Genomic DNA, 13,674 nt, shown 5'->3' with positions numbered 1-13,674 from the left:
AAGGATGTGCTGAGAATAGAATCGGTTCAACGGTTGGCCACCAGGATGGTCTCAGGACTCAAGGATGTCCCATATGAAGAACGTCTAGGTAAGTTGCAGCTATTTTCTCTCGAGGAACGCAGAGAGAGGGGTGACATGATAGAGACATTCAAATACGTTACTGGCCGTATTGAGGTGGAAGAAGACATCTTTTTCCTTACAGGACCTAAGGCGACAAGAGGGCATCTGCTAAAAATTAGGGGCGGGAGATTTCATGGTGACACTAGGAAATACTTTTTCACCGAAAGGGTAGTTGACCGTTGGAATGATCTTCCACTTCAGGTAGTTGAAGTCAATAACGTGACTGACTTTAAGAACAAATGGGATCAACATGTGGGTTCACTTCAAAGAAGAACTTAGGGGGGAGGGTTATTTGAGTGGGCAGACTTGTTGGGCCGTCATATTCTATGTTTCTATGTTTCTTTACCTTGAAAATAAGCTGTAGTTGGATTGACCCCCGAAGCCCCTCCCTAATGTCCCCAACACTCCCTGATTTGCTGGCGGCAGCACTTTCTCCACTTTCCTCTATGTGCAGCATCTTTCCTCCCCTCTCACCAATCCCCTTGCGTAGCGTCTTTCCATCCCTCCCATCCCCCTGTGCAGCAGAACCCCACTGACCCTACCACCGTGAATCCGACATACTTCCTCTCTGAGGCCTCCAAAAGTAGCAGCAGTGGTAGTGCTCTGAACAGGCCGCTTAGTGGCCTTCCCCATTGTAGCCTTCCCTCTGCTGCATCACTGATGTGGGATAGCAAGATGCTATATAAGGGAATGGATGAGAGGGGAGGAAAGATGCTGCACATGGGGGAGGGGGGATAAAAGAAATAGGAAGAATTGAGGAGGAGGAGAGGAAGGGAGAGATGATTGTTTTACATGGGAAAAAAAATAAGACATCTCCTGAAAATATGCCCTAATGTGTTTTTTTGGACCCCAAATTAATATATCACTGTCTTATTTTCGGGGAAACACGGTAGATGTGTACTTAGCTTCAATCCATTGGTCTTAAGTGCTCCAAAACACTGCTATGCATTTTTTCTACTGCCACTTCCTTCAGTCATGCTACATTCGGTTTATTTTTAACCTACAGTATTTACTTTGTGGCAACAGTTTATACTTAATCCAGCCATTCCCAACCCACTTATTGGGACACACCTAATCCCATTTGAAAGAAGGAGAAGCAATGACGTCTTTAAATTGACAAGCAAACAGTTAGGAACACCAGAAACAAACCACCTAAGCAAAGTGCAAAACATGAGTGAGCCAAATCATATATAAAAGAATCATTTATATTAAAAAAAAACCCAAACTATTGTGAGTGAATCTGCATAACACAATATTACATAAACCAATGTTTCTCAACTTGGCCCTTATCTCTTATCTCTTGCCAGTCAGGTTTTCAGGATATCCACAATGAATATGCATAAACTTGATTTGCATACACTGCCTCCATTATATGCAAATTTCTGTCATGCATATTCATTGTGGATATCCTGAAAACCTGACTGGCAAGGGGGTACTCCAGGGCCGAGTTGAAAAACACTGACATAAACTATATATCTGAAAATTGTGTAGTGGAACCCAGTGGTAACCAGAATCAAAACTCACTTTTCAGAGGGAGGTGGGAGTACTTGCCAGCTACTTCTATGCACTGTCTTTCTTTCATCCACCCCACCCAGATGCAGTCCTCTTTTCTCTCTGTTTTTCTTTAACGGCCAAATAAATTAATCTCTGTCCCCGTTCCTAGTGGCCGTGCTGTGTGGGCAAAAAAGTTGGGCATGATCCTGGTGGCCCACCTTGTTCTGCTTTCTTTCACCCACTGTTATCCTTTTTTTACCTGTTCTTTTTGCTTTTTTTCCTTCTATTCCCAGCGTAGTCCTTGTTCTCTTCTCTCTGGTCCCGTGTAACGGCAAAGATGCCAACACTTGCCATAGGCAAGTAGATTTTCCAAATCCTGCTTAAATCCTTCTATCAGAAAGGTATCTTATGTTTCCTATTACTGGTGTCAAGGAGAAACAAGTTGGAAGATGAAGAGAGTAGAGCTAATACCCTCAAATGGAAGTGTCATTAGAAAATAATTAGAGCAGGCCAGTGGAGTTGGTATACCAAACGTTTGACTCCCACCCTTTTATTTTTTTATTTATTTATTTTTTTACTATCCATCTCCAACTCCATCTCCGGTTCAGCTCCAATTCTGACTCCTACTGATTTTAGGCATTAAAGAGTTGATATTCAAAGCAATTTTAAATGGTCAGGAGAGGCTTCTGGCCATTTATAGCAAATGTCTTGAGCTAATCAGGGATATTTGATGGCATGTAAATGTACAGAAAAGGCTGTCCTAACTTTATGCAGCAAAGTCAACTAGCCTGAATATCGGCTGGTGCTCGGTTAACTTACGGGTCATGGTGTTGGTTGCTGCCATCCTTATCCCTCCCACAAACTGAGCCTATGTCTTGCACACAGCTTTTACGGATCAGTTTATTTTCGACGGGCATGTTTATCTACATATCTTTACCATAGGACTTCATAGGGACCCCTGAAGAAGACATTCTGTCAAAACACGGACCATGTTGGGTCCAGGGTCCAAAGCTTTTCAGCTGATTGCTTCCTAGAGGTTTTTTTGTGGTTTGCCAAGTTTTAATATTATTTTAATACTGATAAAGTCCATCTTGGGAACATCATTTCTCCACATTTTTTATTGTTTCTTCTTGGATTTGTCTGTGGAGATCATTGGGTCAGTTCTCTTGTTTTCGTGAAACATGCACATCCACTCCTTTCATTCTCCCCTCCTTCCTACCCCCTATCCATCCACCCCCAAATGATGGGAAATATCCCCCATCAGATCCCTATACTCCTTTCCTGCCGGAACCAAGGCAAGGCACCCTTCCCTCTGGCATAACAAGTTCCCCCTCCCTCCATTGCCTGTTCCCTGGTGGTCTAGTTGGAAAATGGGTAGGAGTGATGCCCACTTGATCCTGCCTGTTTCACCAATCTCCCTAAAATGGCTACCATGACAAAGATATATAAATATACAGTCATGTGAAAAAATTAGGACACCCCATGAAATATTTAATTCTTTCTTAAGAAATGTTCACTTATCAATGTCAAATCTCTCTCTGGAAAAGAAAGTGATATAATTGCAGGTAAACAACAAAAAATTTCCTTGATTTAATCGTGAAACAAAAGATATCCACACAAATGTGTATTCTAACTGAGGAATAAATTAGGACACCCTATACCCTAATAGCTAGTGTTGCTCCCTTTGGCTGAAATAACTGCAGTGAGACCCTTCTTGTAGCCATCTACCATTCTCTGACATCGATCTGAGGAAAGTTTGGCCCACTCCTCAATGCAGAATCCTTTCAGCTGTGAGATATTTGAAGGGTTTATTTCATGTACAGCCCTTCTCAAATCACCCCACAGCATCTTAATGAGATTAAGATCAGAGCTTTGACTTGGCCACTCCAGGACTCTCCATTTCCTAGTTTTCAGCCAGTCCTTGGCAAATTTACTAGTATGTTTTGGGTCATTGACACGTTGCAGGGTCCAGTTCCGCTTCAGCTTTAATTTTCTTACAGATGGTCTCACATGTTCCTCAAGCACCCTCTAATACACGGTAGAATTCATAATGGATTCTATGATGGTGAGCTGGCCAGGTCCTGCTGCAGCAAAGCTTCCCCAAACCATGACACTTCCTATGCTTCACAGTTGGTATGAGGTTCTTTTCCTGGAATGCTGTATTTGGTGTACGCCAAATATGTCCTCTTTTCTGGTGTCCAAAAAATTCAGTTTTAGACTCGTCTGCCTATAGTACACTATTCCAGAAGTCCCTGGCCTTGATGTTTCTCTTAAAGAGCAAAGGTTTCTTCCTTGCACACCTCTCATGCAAGTTAAATTTGTGCAGTCTCTTTCTGATTGTAGAGACATGCACTTTTACATCAACAGAAGCAAGAGCCTGCTGTAGATCCCGTGATGACATTTTAGGGTTTTTGGAGACTTCTTTTAGCATCTTGCAGTCTGCTCTGGGGGTTAACTTGCTTGGACGGCCAGACCTGGACATGTTGGCAGTTGTTTGGAAAGTCCTCCACTTTAACACTATTTTCTAGACTGTGGAATGGCTAATGTCAAATTCTTTTGAGATCTTTTTAAATCCCTTACCAGACTTATAAGCTGCTACAATCTTCTTTCTGAAGGCCTCAAACAGCTCTTTGAATCTCACCATGGTGCACCATGGTGTTCACTCTCACTAGAGGTCTGCTTGGGAACTGGGATCGCAGGAATCCTGCGGGTCCCGTGGGAATCCCCCCTAACCAACAAGGTTTCCACGGGGATCCCCTTCTAGCCAACGGGACTCCCACGGGGATGGAAGGCTTTGGAAGCAGGGTTCGTCCATATAGTATAATGGACACATCAGCCTTAGTAAAAGAGGGGGGTTATAAGTTAATTACTTGAACAGAAAACAAAACAAGGTTTCCACCAAAGAGATTCCACAAGGAAAAAAGCAAAAGAAACTCTGGTATTGATGATCCTGTCAGAAGTAATTGCTGTTTTTTAAGGGGACAGGCGGAGATGGAGGTAATTCCTTGCGGGGATGGGTGGGGACGGAGAGGATCCTGGCGGGGACGGGTGGGGACAGAGAGGATCCTGGCGGGGACAGACGGGGATGGGTGGGATTTATGTCCCTGTGCAACTCTCTAACTCTCACTGCAGCAGTCATGAGCACACCAAACTAAGGCCCAGATTCATGCCCTCAACTGACCGTCCGGATCGCTCTGTAGTGATCCCGATGCATGCGCAGACCATCTGTAGATGGTCCGTGCATGCTTAAAGAGCAGCAACATTTTATTTTTTAACTTTATCTTTAGCCCAGCGAGCCCATGGTTTTAACCCGCTTTAAACCCTTGGGTTAAAACCATGGGTTCGCACTGTGGGGGAAGGCCGGGGTAGAAGCAGGGCAGCGCTTGGGGCAGAGAGAGGAGAATCGGGGGCAGAGAGCACAGGAGATTCGGGGCAGAGCAGGGTGGCAGGAGAATCGTGGTCAAGAGTCGGGGCAGAAGAGAGCAGGGCGGCAAGAGAGCTGGAGAATCACGGTAGAGAGCAGGAGATGCAGTCGGAAACCACTGAATGACTGGTCTCCAGCAGTCGCTTGTTTGTTGATCGGCCAGCCCAGTCGGTGTTGCAGGTTTTTTTTTAGTGAATTGCTACCTGCCCACATTTGAATGCCATTCCCCCTCATTTGCATGCGCAGATTGGAGGATGATTGGGACAGAAGTTAGTGAATTGGGTCGGAGGGAAATCGGGTCGCTAAGTGGTCTGAACTTCATCGGTGGGCTTAGTGAATCTAGCCCTATATATCTAAGGTTTAAGTAGTGCAAACCTCCTTAAAAATGCTGAGTAATGATGTTCTAATCATGTGCACCTAATATGATACACTGTGTGTGATTTGAGCCACTTAGTGGGAGGATATGTGGGAGTATCCTAATTTATTCCTCAGAATACACATTTTTGTGGCTATCTTTTGTTTCATGAGTAAAACAAGGAAAAGTTTTGTTTACCTTCAATTATATCACTTTTTTTCCAGAGAGAAATAAAAAAAAAAAAATCAACATCGATATGTGAACATTTCTTAAGAAAGAATTGAATATTTCATGGGATGTTCTAATTTTTTCACATGACTGTATATGCATAAAATAATAAATTTACCATATATTATAATGTTGTACAGGTTTATTTTAGAATCATCTGGCATATTTTAACTGACTTCACATCCCTGGTTTAAAACTGGGGTAGCTGTACACAGGTCTAGGTAGCCAAATATTCAAATTTTATTGTTTTTGTACACCAAGACTCTCTTTTACTAAGGTGCGTTAACCGATTAGCGCGTGCTAAACGCTAACGCGTGCATGTTAGTCTATGGACACATTAGCGTTTAGCACACGATAATCGGTTAGCGCACCTTAGTAAAAGAGGGGGCAAATGTATATCAGTGTATAAGAATTTTCAGTACTAAATATCCTATTTGTGATTCTTGAGCCTGCTTAGTTGTCTGTTCTTGGCTTAAGAAAAGGTAAGAAACGTGTTTTGCTTAAACATAAATTTTCTCATTGTTGTTGTAATCAGTTTCTCTTGCCTGCTTAAAATAATACGGTTCATTGCCAAATGCGCGCACGACAAATGCGCGGTCATATGCGTAGACATTTTGGCGCAGGACAATAAAGCACAGGACAAACACACGCATGTCTATATTGCTCTAGACAATCGCTCGCGATTGTTTCTCGCTCAGTTATTCTGTGCGTGATTGTGTGGCACGCATTTGTTTTGCACGAATTTGTGTTGCGTGTAATTGTGGCGCGCAATTGTCTTGCACGGTATTGTCTGGTTGCAAATGTCTGCGTGCATTTGGCTTGAGCGTATTTGACTTGCCACTAATACAGGGATCTCAAAGTCCCTCCTTGAGGGCCGCAATCCAGTTGGATTTTCAGGATTTTCCCAATGAATATGCATTGAAAGCAGTGCATGCACATAGATCTCATGCATATTCATTGGGGAAATCCTGAAAACCCGACTGGATTGCGGCCCTCAAGGAGGGACTTTGAGACCCCTGCATTAATAATACATGATGTTTTGACGTTCATATTTTTTTTGATGAAAGCATAATTGTAGTTAATTGAAGTTTTCCTCCAGGATTTTAAAATTCTGTTACATGGCTTCAGTGTCAATCATATCTGTATATTGTCCTTCAAATCATGAAGACAGCCTATAAGTGGGATTGAAGGATTTTTTTTACATTTATTAAATGTTATTAACCTTGTAATCATAATTTAACTAAATGGCAAGCTAGAACAGAGGGATATTTAATATAATAATGTAATTAAATATTCATTCGGTTCTCAATTTATCTCTAAGGCTTTTACTGCACTGATGCTCTTAGTAGCTGTGTCATAGAGGGCAAAATGATTTTTGAACTTGTTGAAAGTACTACGCTCTGCTTGGTTAAATGATGCAGATGCAGTGTGTTGACTTCATTTCTGAAGAAAATTTGTAATGTTAAGCTAATTTCAGTTATCTTCTGTGTTTTCTATTGAAATAGTTTAATAGAATTTTTTAAACATGGAAAAAATTTCAATACAAATTCTTATTACTAATTCTGTTTTCCATGTAGATGGTATTTTATTCTTTGTTCAGGTTTCAGAACTAAAATATTTAGGCTTCTATATGCTGAAATTATTATAACTTTTTAATTACTCTACAGTTATTGCTAAAATTAATGCACAGTGATTACACTTCTCCCTCTTAATCCGTGGTTTCAGAATCCATGGATTTGATTATTCACAATTTTTTTAAAATCGTTTTTAATTTTTTGGGCTATTTTTAAGCCCTCTTGAGACTCCCCGGAACCGTACCTGGTGGTCTAACGGGCTTTCGGGGCAGGAGCTATCTTCCTTTGCTCCTGCCCCATGCAGATCACTCATAGGAAATGGCTGCCATGAGCTGCCATAGTCTCTTGAGACTACGACAGGAGCACACGGCAGCCCACTCCCTCCTGCCTGAACAACAACCCCCCCACCTACCCCTCCAACTTAATAAATCAAAAGAAAACTGGCAGGAGGGATGCCCTACTCCCTCCTGCCTCACAACATCCTCCGATGCCCTCCACACCCAAAATCGGCAGGAGGGATGCCCACTACCTTCTGCCTGAATGACATCCCCCACCAGAGTCACTCTGGAATGAAGACCGTCAAGAGGGATGCCTTTTTTCTTGCTGGCATGCCCGCCTCTTCAAAATGGCAGACATGGAGGGAGGGATCTCCGGCAGCAGCTTCAATAGGGGCAGGTAGGCAGGCAGGGATCCCCAGCGCCAGCGGTTTCTACTGACAGGCAAGGATCCCCAGTGTACAAAGGCTGGAAGGCAGGGAGTGGGTTGGGGGCACGAACTTGACACAGATGGAAGGGAGGAAGGGGCACTAACTTAGGACATAGAAAGGGAGAATTGTTGGGCATGAGTGTATAAGATGGAGAAATGTTGTATATAGTGGTGGAGAGGAACCAGAGGGACAGATTGAAGGGGATGCAAGGGGGAGGAATGTTAGACATAATGATGGAGGGAGAGATGTAGCATTATGCTGGAGAGGAGTGTTAGAAGAAGAAATGGACATGGGACTGGTGGGCAGTAGTGAAAAATGCTGCACATGATCTGGGGGATGAGAGAGTGAGAAATGTTGGATGTGACAGTAGAGGGGGTGGGAGAGATGTCTGGATCTCTCAAAACAGATGGACAGTGAGAGAGAGAGAGAGGGAGACTTGTTGCTAACAGGGGTGGAGGAGAGAGGTAGAAAAGTTGGACTCATGGAGAGAGATGGATGGGGAGGGAAGAAAGGAAGGAAGGAGAAATGTCAAACTGAGAGGCAGGGGAGAGGGCAGATAATAAAAAGTTGAATCATGGAGGGAGAGAGAGAGAGATTTGGTTGGGGGAGAGAATGAGGACTGGAAGAGATGAAGTGTGTAGGAGGCAGAGAGAAAGAGATGTTGGAGTGGTAGAAAGGAGGGACAAATGTTGGATGTGGCAGTAGAGGGAGTGGGAGAGATGCACCCTAGAACTCTTTCTCTCCCTCTCTCTCTTTCCCCACTCCCTTTGCAGCAGGGGAAGGAATGATAGAGAGAGGGAAACATGTTGCCAATGGGGGCGAAGGCGAGAGGAAGAAAAATTGGACTCATGGAGGGACAGAGAGAGATGTTGCTTGGGGAGAAAAAGCATGCAGGAGGCAGAAAGAAAGAAATATTGGATACACAGTCAGAAGGAAGTGTAACCAGAGACTCATGAAATCACCAGACAACTAAGGTAGGAAAAATGATTTTATTTTCAATTTGGTGATCGAAATGTAGTCAGTTTTGAGAATTTATATCTGCTGTCTATATTTTGCACTATATTTGTCTATTTTTCTTTAGTTGTTACTGAGGTGACATTGCATATTTTAAAGTCATCTGCCTTAACCTCTTTGAAAAACCCCCAAATATAAATGATAATTAATATTTTCTCTGCGTACAGTGTGACATAGTAACATAGTAACATAACATAGTAACATAGTAGATGACGGCAGATAAAGACCCGAATGGTCCATCCAGTCTGCCCAACCTGATTCAATTTAAATTTTTTTTTATTTTTTTTTAATTTTTCTTCTTAGCTATTTCTGGACAAGAATCCAAAGCATTACCCGGTACTGTGCTTGGGTTCCAACTGCCAAAATCTCTGTTAAGACTTACTCCAGCCCATCTACACCCTCCCAGCCATTGAAGCCCTCCCCTGCCCATCCTCCACCAAACGGCCATACACAGACACAGACCGTGCAAGTCTGCCCAGTAACTGGCCTAGTTCAATATTTAATATTATTTTCTGATTCTAAATCTTCTGTGTTCATCCCACGCTTCTTTGAACTCAGTCACAGTTTTACTCTCCACCACCTCTCTCGGGAGCGCATTCCAGGCATCCACTACCCTCTCCGTAAAGTAGAATTTCCTAACATTGCCCCTGAATCTACCACCCCTCAACCTCAAATTATGTCCTCTGGTTTTACCATTTTCCTTTCTCTGGAAAAGATTTTGTTCTACGTTAATACCCTTCAAGTATTTGAACGTCTGAATCATATTTCCCCTGTATCTCCTTTCCTCTAGGGCAGTGTTCTTCAACCTTTTTACACCCGTGGACCGGCAGAAATAAAATAATTATTTTGTGGACCGGCAAACTACTAGGACTAAAATTTAAAAAACCCCGTTTACGCCCCATCTCCGCGAGCTCGGTCCCCGCAAACCATCTGATCCCATCTGCACAAGCCGCAATTATGATTTTATATTGAACGTATTTTATTAAAGTATAAAAAGAAACAATATTCTGAACAATTGTGATTTTATAAATACAAATATACAGAGCACGGACCAACAAAACCCCTGTCTCCCCTCCCCTTCACATATATCCCCTCTACTATCAAGAAAACTGAACAAGCCAAGTTATTATAGAATGCTACATAGAAATATCATGCTAACAGAATACTGCAGTACCCAGTTATGTCTCTAGCAGGATATATATTCCAAATCTGATATATTCTAATGACAAAATAGAAATAAAATTATTTTTTTCTACCTTTTGTTGTCTCTGGTTTCTACTTTCATCTTCTTTTCACTCTTTTCCTTCCAGCATCTGCCCGTTCCATCCAATGTCTGCCCTCTCCCCCTTCCATATGTATCTGACTTCTTTCTATGCCCCTCTTCCCTATCCATCCAGCCTGTTCCTCCTCTCTCCTTTTTACATCATTCATTCCAGCTTCACTGCCTTCTTCATTTTTATCTCTCCTACACCAGATCTAGCATCTTTATCCCTCTCTCATTTCTCTGCTGACCCCCTTTCCAGCATCAATGTCTCTCTACTTTCTCATTCCTCAATCTCTCCTTTCCCTCATCTGATCTCTCCATTCCACCCTGACCCCCTTCCCCTCCTGTAATCTCCCTGCCAGCTGTTTCCTTCCTTTTTTCTTTCTCCCTTCCCTCCTTCCTTTTTTCCCCTTCTCCCTTCCCTCCTCCCTCTATCCAACATTAACTCTCTTCCCATCCCTTTCCCTCCTCCCCTCCCAGCAGCATCTCTCCTTCTTCTCCCTTCCCTCTTCCCTCTATCCAACATTAACTCTCTTCCCATCCCTTTCCCTCCTCCCCTCCCAGCAGCATCTCTCCTTCTTCTCCATTCCCTCCTCCTCTATCCAATATTAACTCTCTTCCCATCCCTTTCCCTCCTCCCCTTCCAGCAGCATCTCTCCTTCTTCTCCCTTCCCTTCTCCCTCTATCCAACATTAACTCTCTTCCCATCCCTTTCCCTCCTCCCCTCCCAGCAGCATTTCTCCTTCTAATTCTCTCCAAGTCCAGTAACAGCTCTCCCTTTATCCAGCAGCTTCCCAGCCTCCTACAGTGGCTTCCTCCCCTTCCAGCAGCTCTCAGTACTTGCCTGCAGGAAGTTGCCGGTAAATCACTGCCTTGGCAAATAGGAGAGCTGGTGGGAGGGGAGGAAGCCACTGTGAAGGGTCCCCAGGATCTTGCTCGCACACGCTGACCATCTCCCTCCACCTGCACCTGTATCTGCAGCTCTCTCCATTCTACTCGCAACTTCCCCGCGGCCCTCTTCAGCAACTCGGCAGGGGCGGCGATCAAGTCAGGCTGCCGACATCGGGACCTTCACTCTCTGAGTCCCGCCTATTTTGTTTCAACTTCCTGTTTCCTAACAGGCGAGACTCAGAGAGGGAAAGCCCTGACGTTGGCAGCCTGTCTTGATCGCCTGAGGCTGAGAGGAGCATTAGTCGGGAGGAACCGCAGCCGGCAGGAAATTTAACTGCCGACTGGATCTCGCCGGCCCTGTGCGGACCGGCAGAAATTTTCTGCGGACCGGCACCGGTCCGCGGACCGGCGGTTGAAGAACTGTGCTCTAGGGTATACATATTCAGGGCTTCCAGTCTCTCCTCATATGTCTTCTGGCGCAAGCCTCCTATCATTTTCGTCGCCCTCCTCTGGACCGCCTCAAGTCTTCTTACGTCTTTCGCCAGATACGGTCTCCAAAACTGAACACAATGCTCCAAGTGGGGCCTCACCAATGACCTGTACAGGGGCATCAACACCTTCTTCCTTCTACTGACTACGCCTCTCTTTATACAGCCCAGCTTTGTGTTTTTTTATTTTGTGGTTACTGTTATGTATTAATAAGATTATATTGTATGTATATGAAAAATGGATAGAAGAAATTGCATTATAATTTGTACTATTATTATGGGGATGGAGTCATGGGCAGAGCTTGGGCAGGTCTGGGGCGGAGCTTGGGTGGGGGTACTCGGTTGGTATTTGTTAGGCTTAGGGGGTCCCTCTGCTCCCAGGATGAAATACGCCTCAAAACACCCCCTGGTCATGCCTTTCAACTTCAAACCGCCAAACGATGTTCCTACTCCCACTTCATGCCAAGCCACTGGAATCATCTGCCCCCACAGATTAGATCCCTTGAAGGTCTCCTCAACTTTAGGAAAGCAATAAAAACATACCTGTTCGCAAAACTCCCCCACCCACGACTGATAGATTAGAAAGAAATGTAAATTGATACAAGATCCTCGGTATGTATCAAGTTAGGATAAAAACTGTGTGAGATAAAACTTGTACTGTAACTATGGCAAAGTGTAACCTGTTAACTGTATATTATGTATGTTAACCTATAACCCATCCTGAGCTCTTTGGGGAGGATGGGATAGAAAACGAAATAAATAAATTTCTTTTGCCTCTTCACAGGTGCTCAGTTGTTGATTAAACCTCTCCAAGAAAATGAAGCTGACCATGGCAACATTTATTTGGTTGGTGCCTCGAAACTGCGGCTGTTGTTGGGAGCTGAAGCAGTAGGATTGGTAAAGGAATATCATGATGGTTCCATGAGGACCTTCACATTCACCAACAGGAAAGACTTTAAAGACTTTTCAGGTACATCACTGTTAGGGTGATCTGCACATGCTTTCCAAAGCTTAACTGTTAGATAGATAGATTTTGTAAAGTTTGTAAATAGCTTTATGTTTTCTGTTCAAGGAAGGAGATAAATTAGGGTTGGGAAGGGATTGAGGGAGAGGCTGGGCATCCAGTGTGGGAGGGGGAGGGAAGGTAAAGAAAGATGATGAACACCATGAGGGGAGAGGGAAGAGAAGGAGAGAAATGCTAGATATGGAGGAGGGGAAGCTGGTGAAGGGACAGTAAGAAATGCTGGACACTGGAGGGTGGAGGTTGAGAAGGGAAGATGTTAGACAGTGTGGTGGTGGTGGTGGTGGTAGGGGTTGGAAAGAAGAGAGACGCTGGACATCATGGTGGAGGTATTAGGGAAAAGAAGGACAGAGATCCTGTATACAGTGGTGGATGGCTAGGAAAGAGAAAGTGAGAGATGTTGGACATTGCTGGTGGGGGAAGGGAGAGTGATGAGCAATGAACTGAGGTTTGCACATGGTCTAGAGCTGTGTTTCTTAACTGCTTCAAACCAGACTGCTGCTTCAAAGACCAACTTCGGTTGACCTGTGGAGCCAGCCTACTGTGTGCCACCCTTTTCAGACTCAGGGCCATTCTCCTGGTAGTTTGCTTGCCTTCTGACCTTGTCAGGGGTTAAAGCACAGGCTGTATGTATCCTGAATAAAATATCCTCTGAGTTTCAGGGTGCAGGCTTTGTTTTTCTGCCCCAAGTCGCATGGAGTGGTTTCATGGGGGTGGAAGTTACAGTTGAAGTTTGTACGACTGGCAGTCCGAAGATCTTCAAGTTTAGTCGTTTTGATGCTGCTCTGAGGCAGAAAAGAAAGGCAAAAGAGTTTGCATTGGTGAAATATAAAAATACTCAAGAAGAGGAGCACAAAATGGAATGCCAGATGAAAATGAAAGAAGCCAAGAGAGAGAGAGAGAGATGTCTAGCAAACGCACAGGCGGAAAAGTAAATGGCTAGAAATATAAAAAAGGGAGACAAACATTTTTTCAGGTATATTAGAGAAAGAAGGAAGACAAAAAATGAAATTGTGAGACTGAAAGATGCAGTGAACTGCTATGTGGAGACTGATGAGGAAAAAGGAAATGTGCTAAACAAATTTTTCTGCTCTG

At 43.8% G+C, this 13,674-nt stretch overlaps 1 protein-coding gene across 4 annotated transcripts in view; it reads left to right on the top strand.

Annotated features, from left to right (window-relative positions):
* ANO10 (anoctamin 10) overlaps positions 1-13,674 on the top strand; it is a 392,133-nt gene that overhangs the window by 27,996 nt on the left and 350,463 nt on the right. For all 4 annotated transcript variants that reach the window (XM_033930080.1, XM_033930082.1, XM_033930083.1 and 1 more), the window contains exon 3: positions 12,343-12,528. In XM_033930080.1, coding sequence (XP_033785971.1) covers positions 12,343-12,528 — 186 coding nt within the window. The remainder of the gene's footprint in view (positions 1-12,342; positions 12,529-13,674) is intronic.

The sequence above is a fragment of the Geotrypetes seraphini genome, chromosome 2, assembly GCF_902459505.1.
Source record: "Geotrypetes seraphini chromosome 2, aGeoSer1.1, whole genome shotgun sequence".
Taxonomy (NCBI): Eukaryota; Metazoa; Chordata; class Amphibia; order Gymnophiona; family Dermophiidae; genus Geotrypetes; species Geotrypetes seraphini.
The sequence above is the reverse complement of the archived record's forward strand: the minus strand, read 5'-3'. Positions and strand labels throughout refer to the sequence as shown.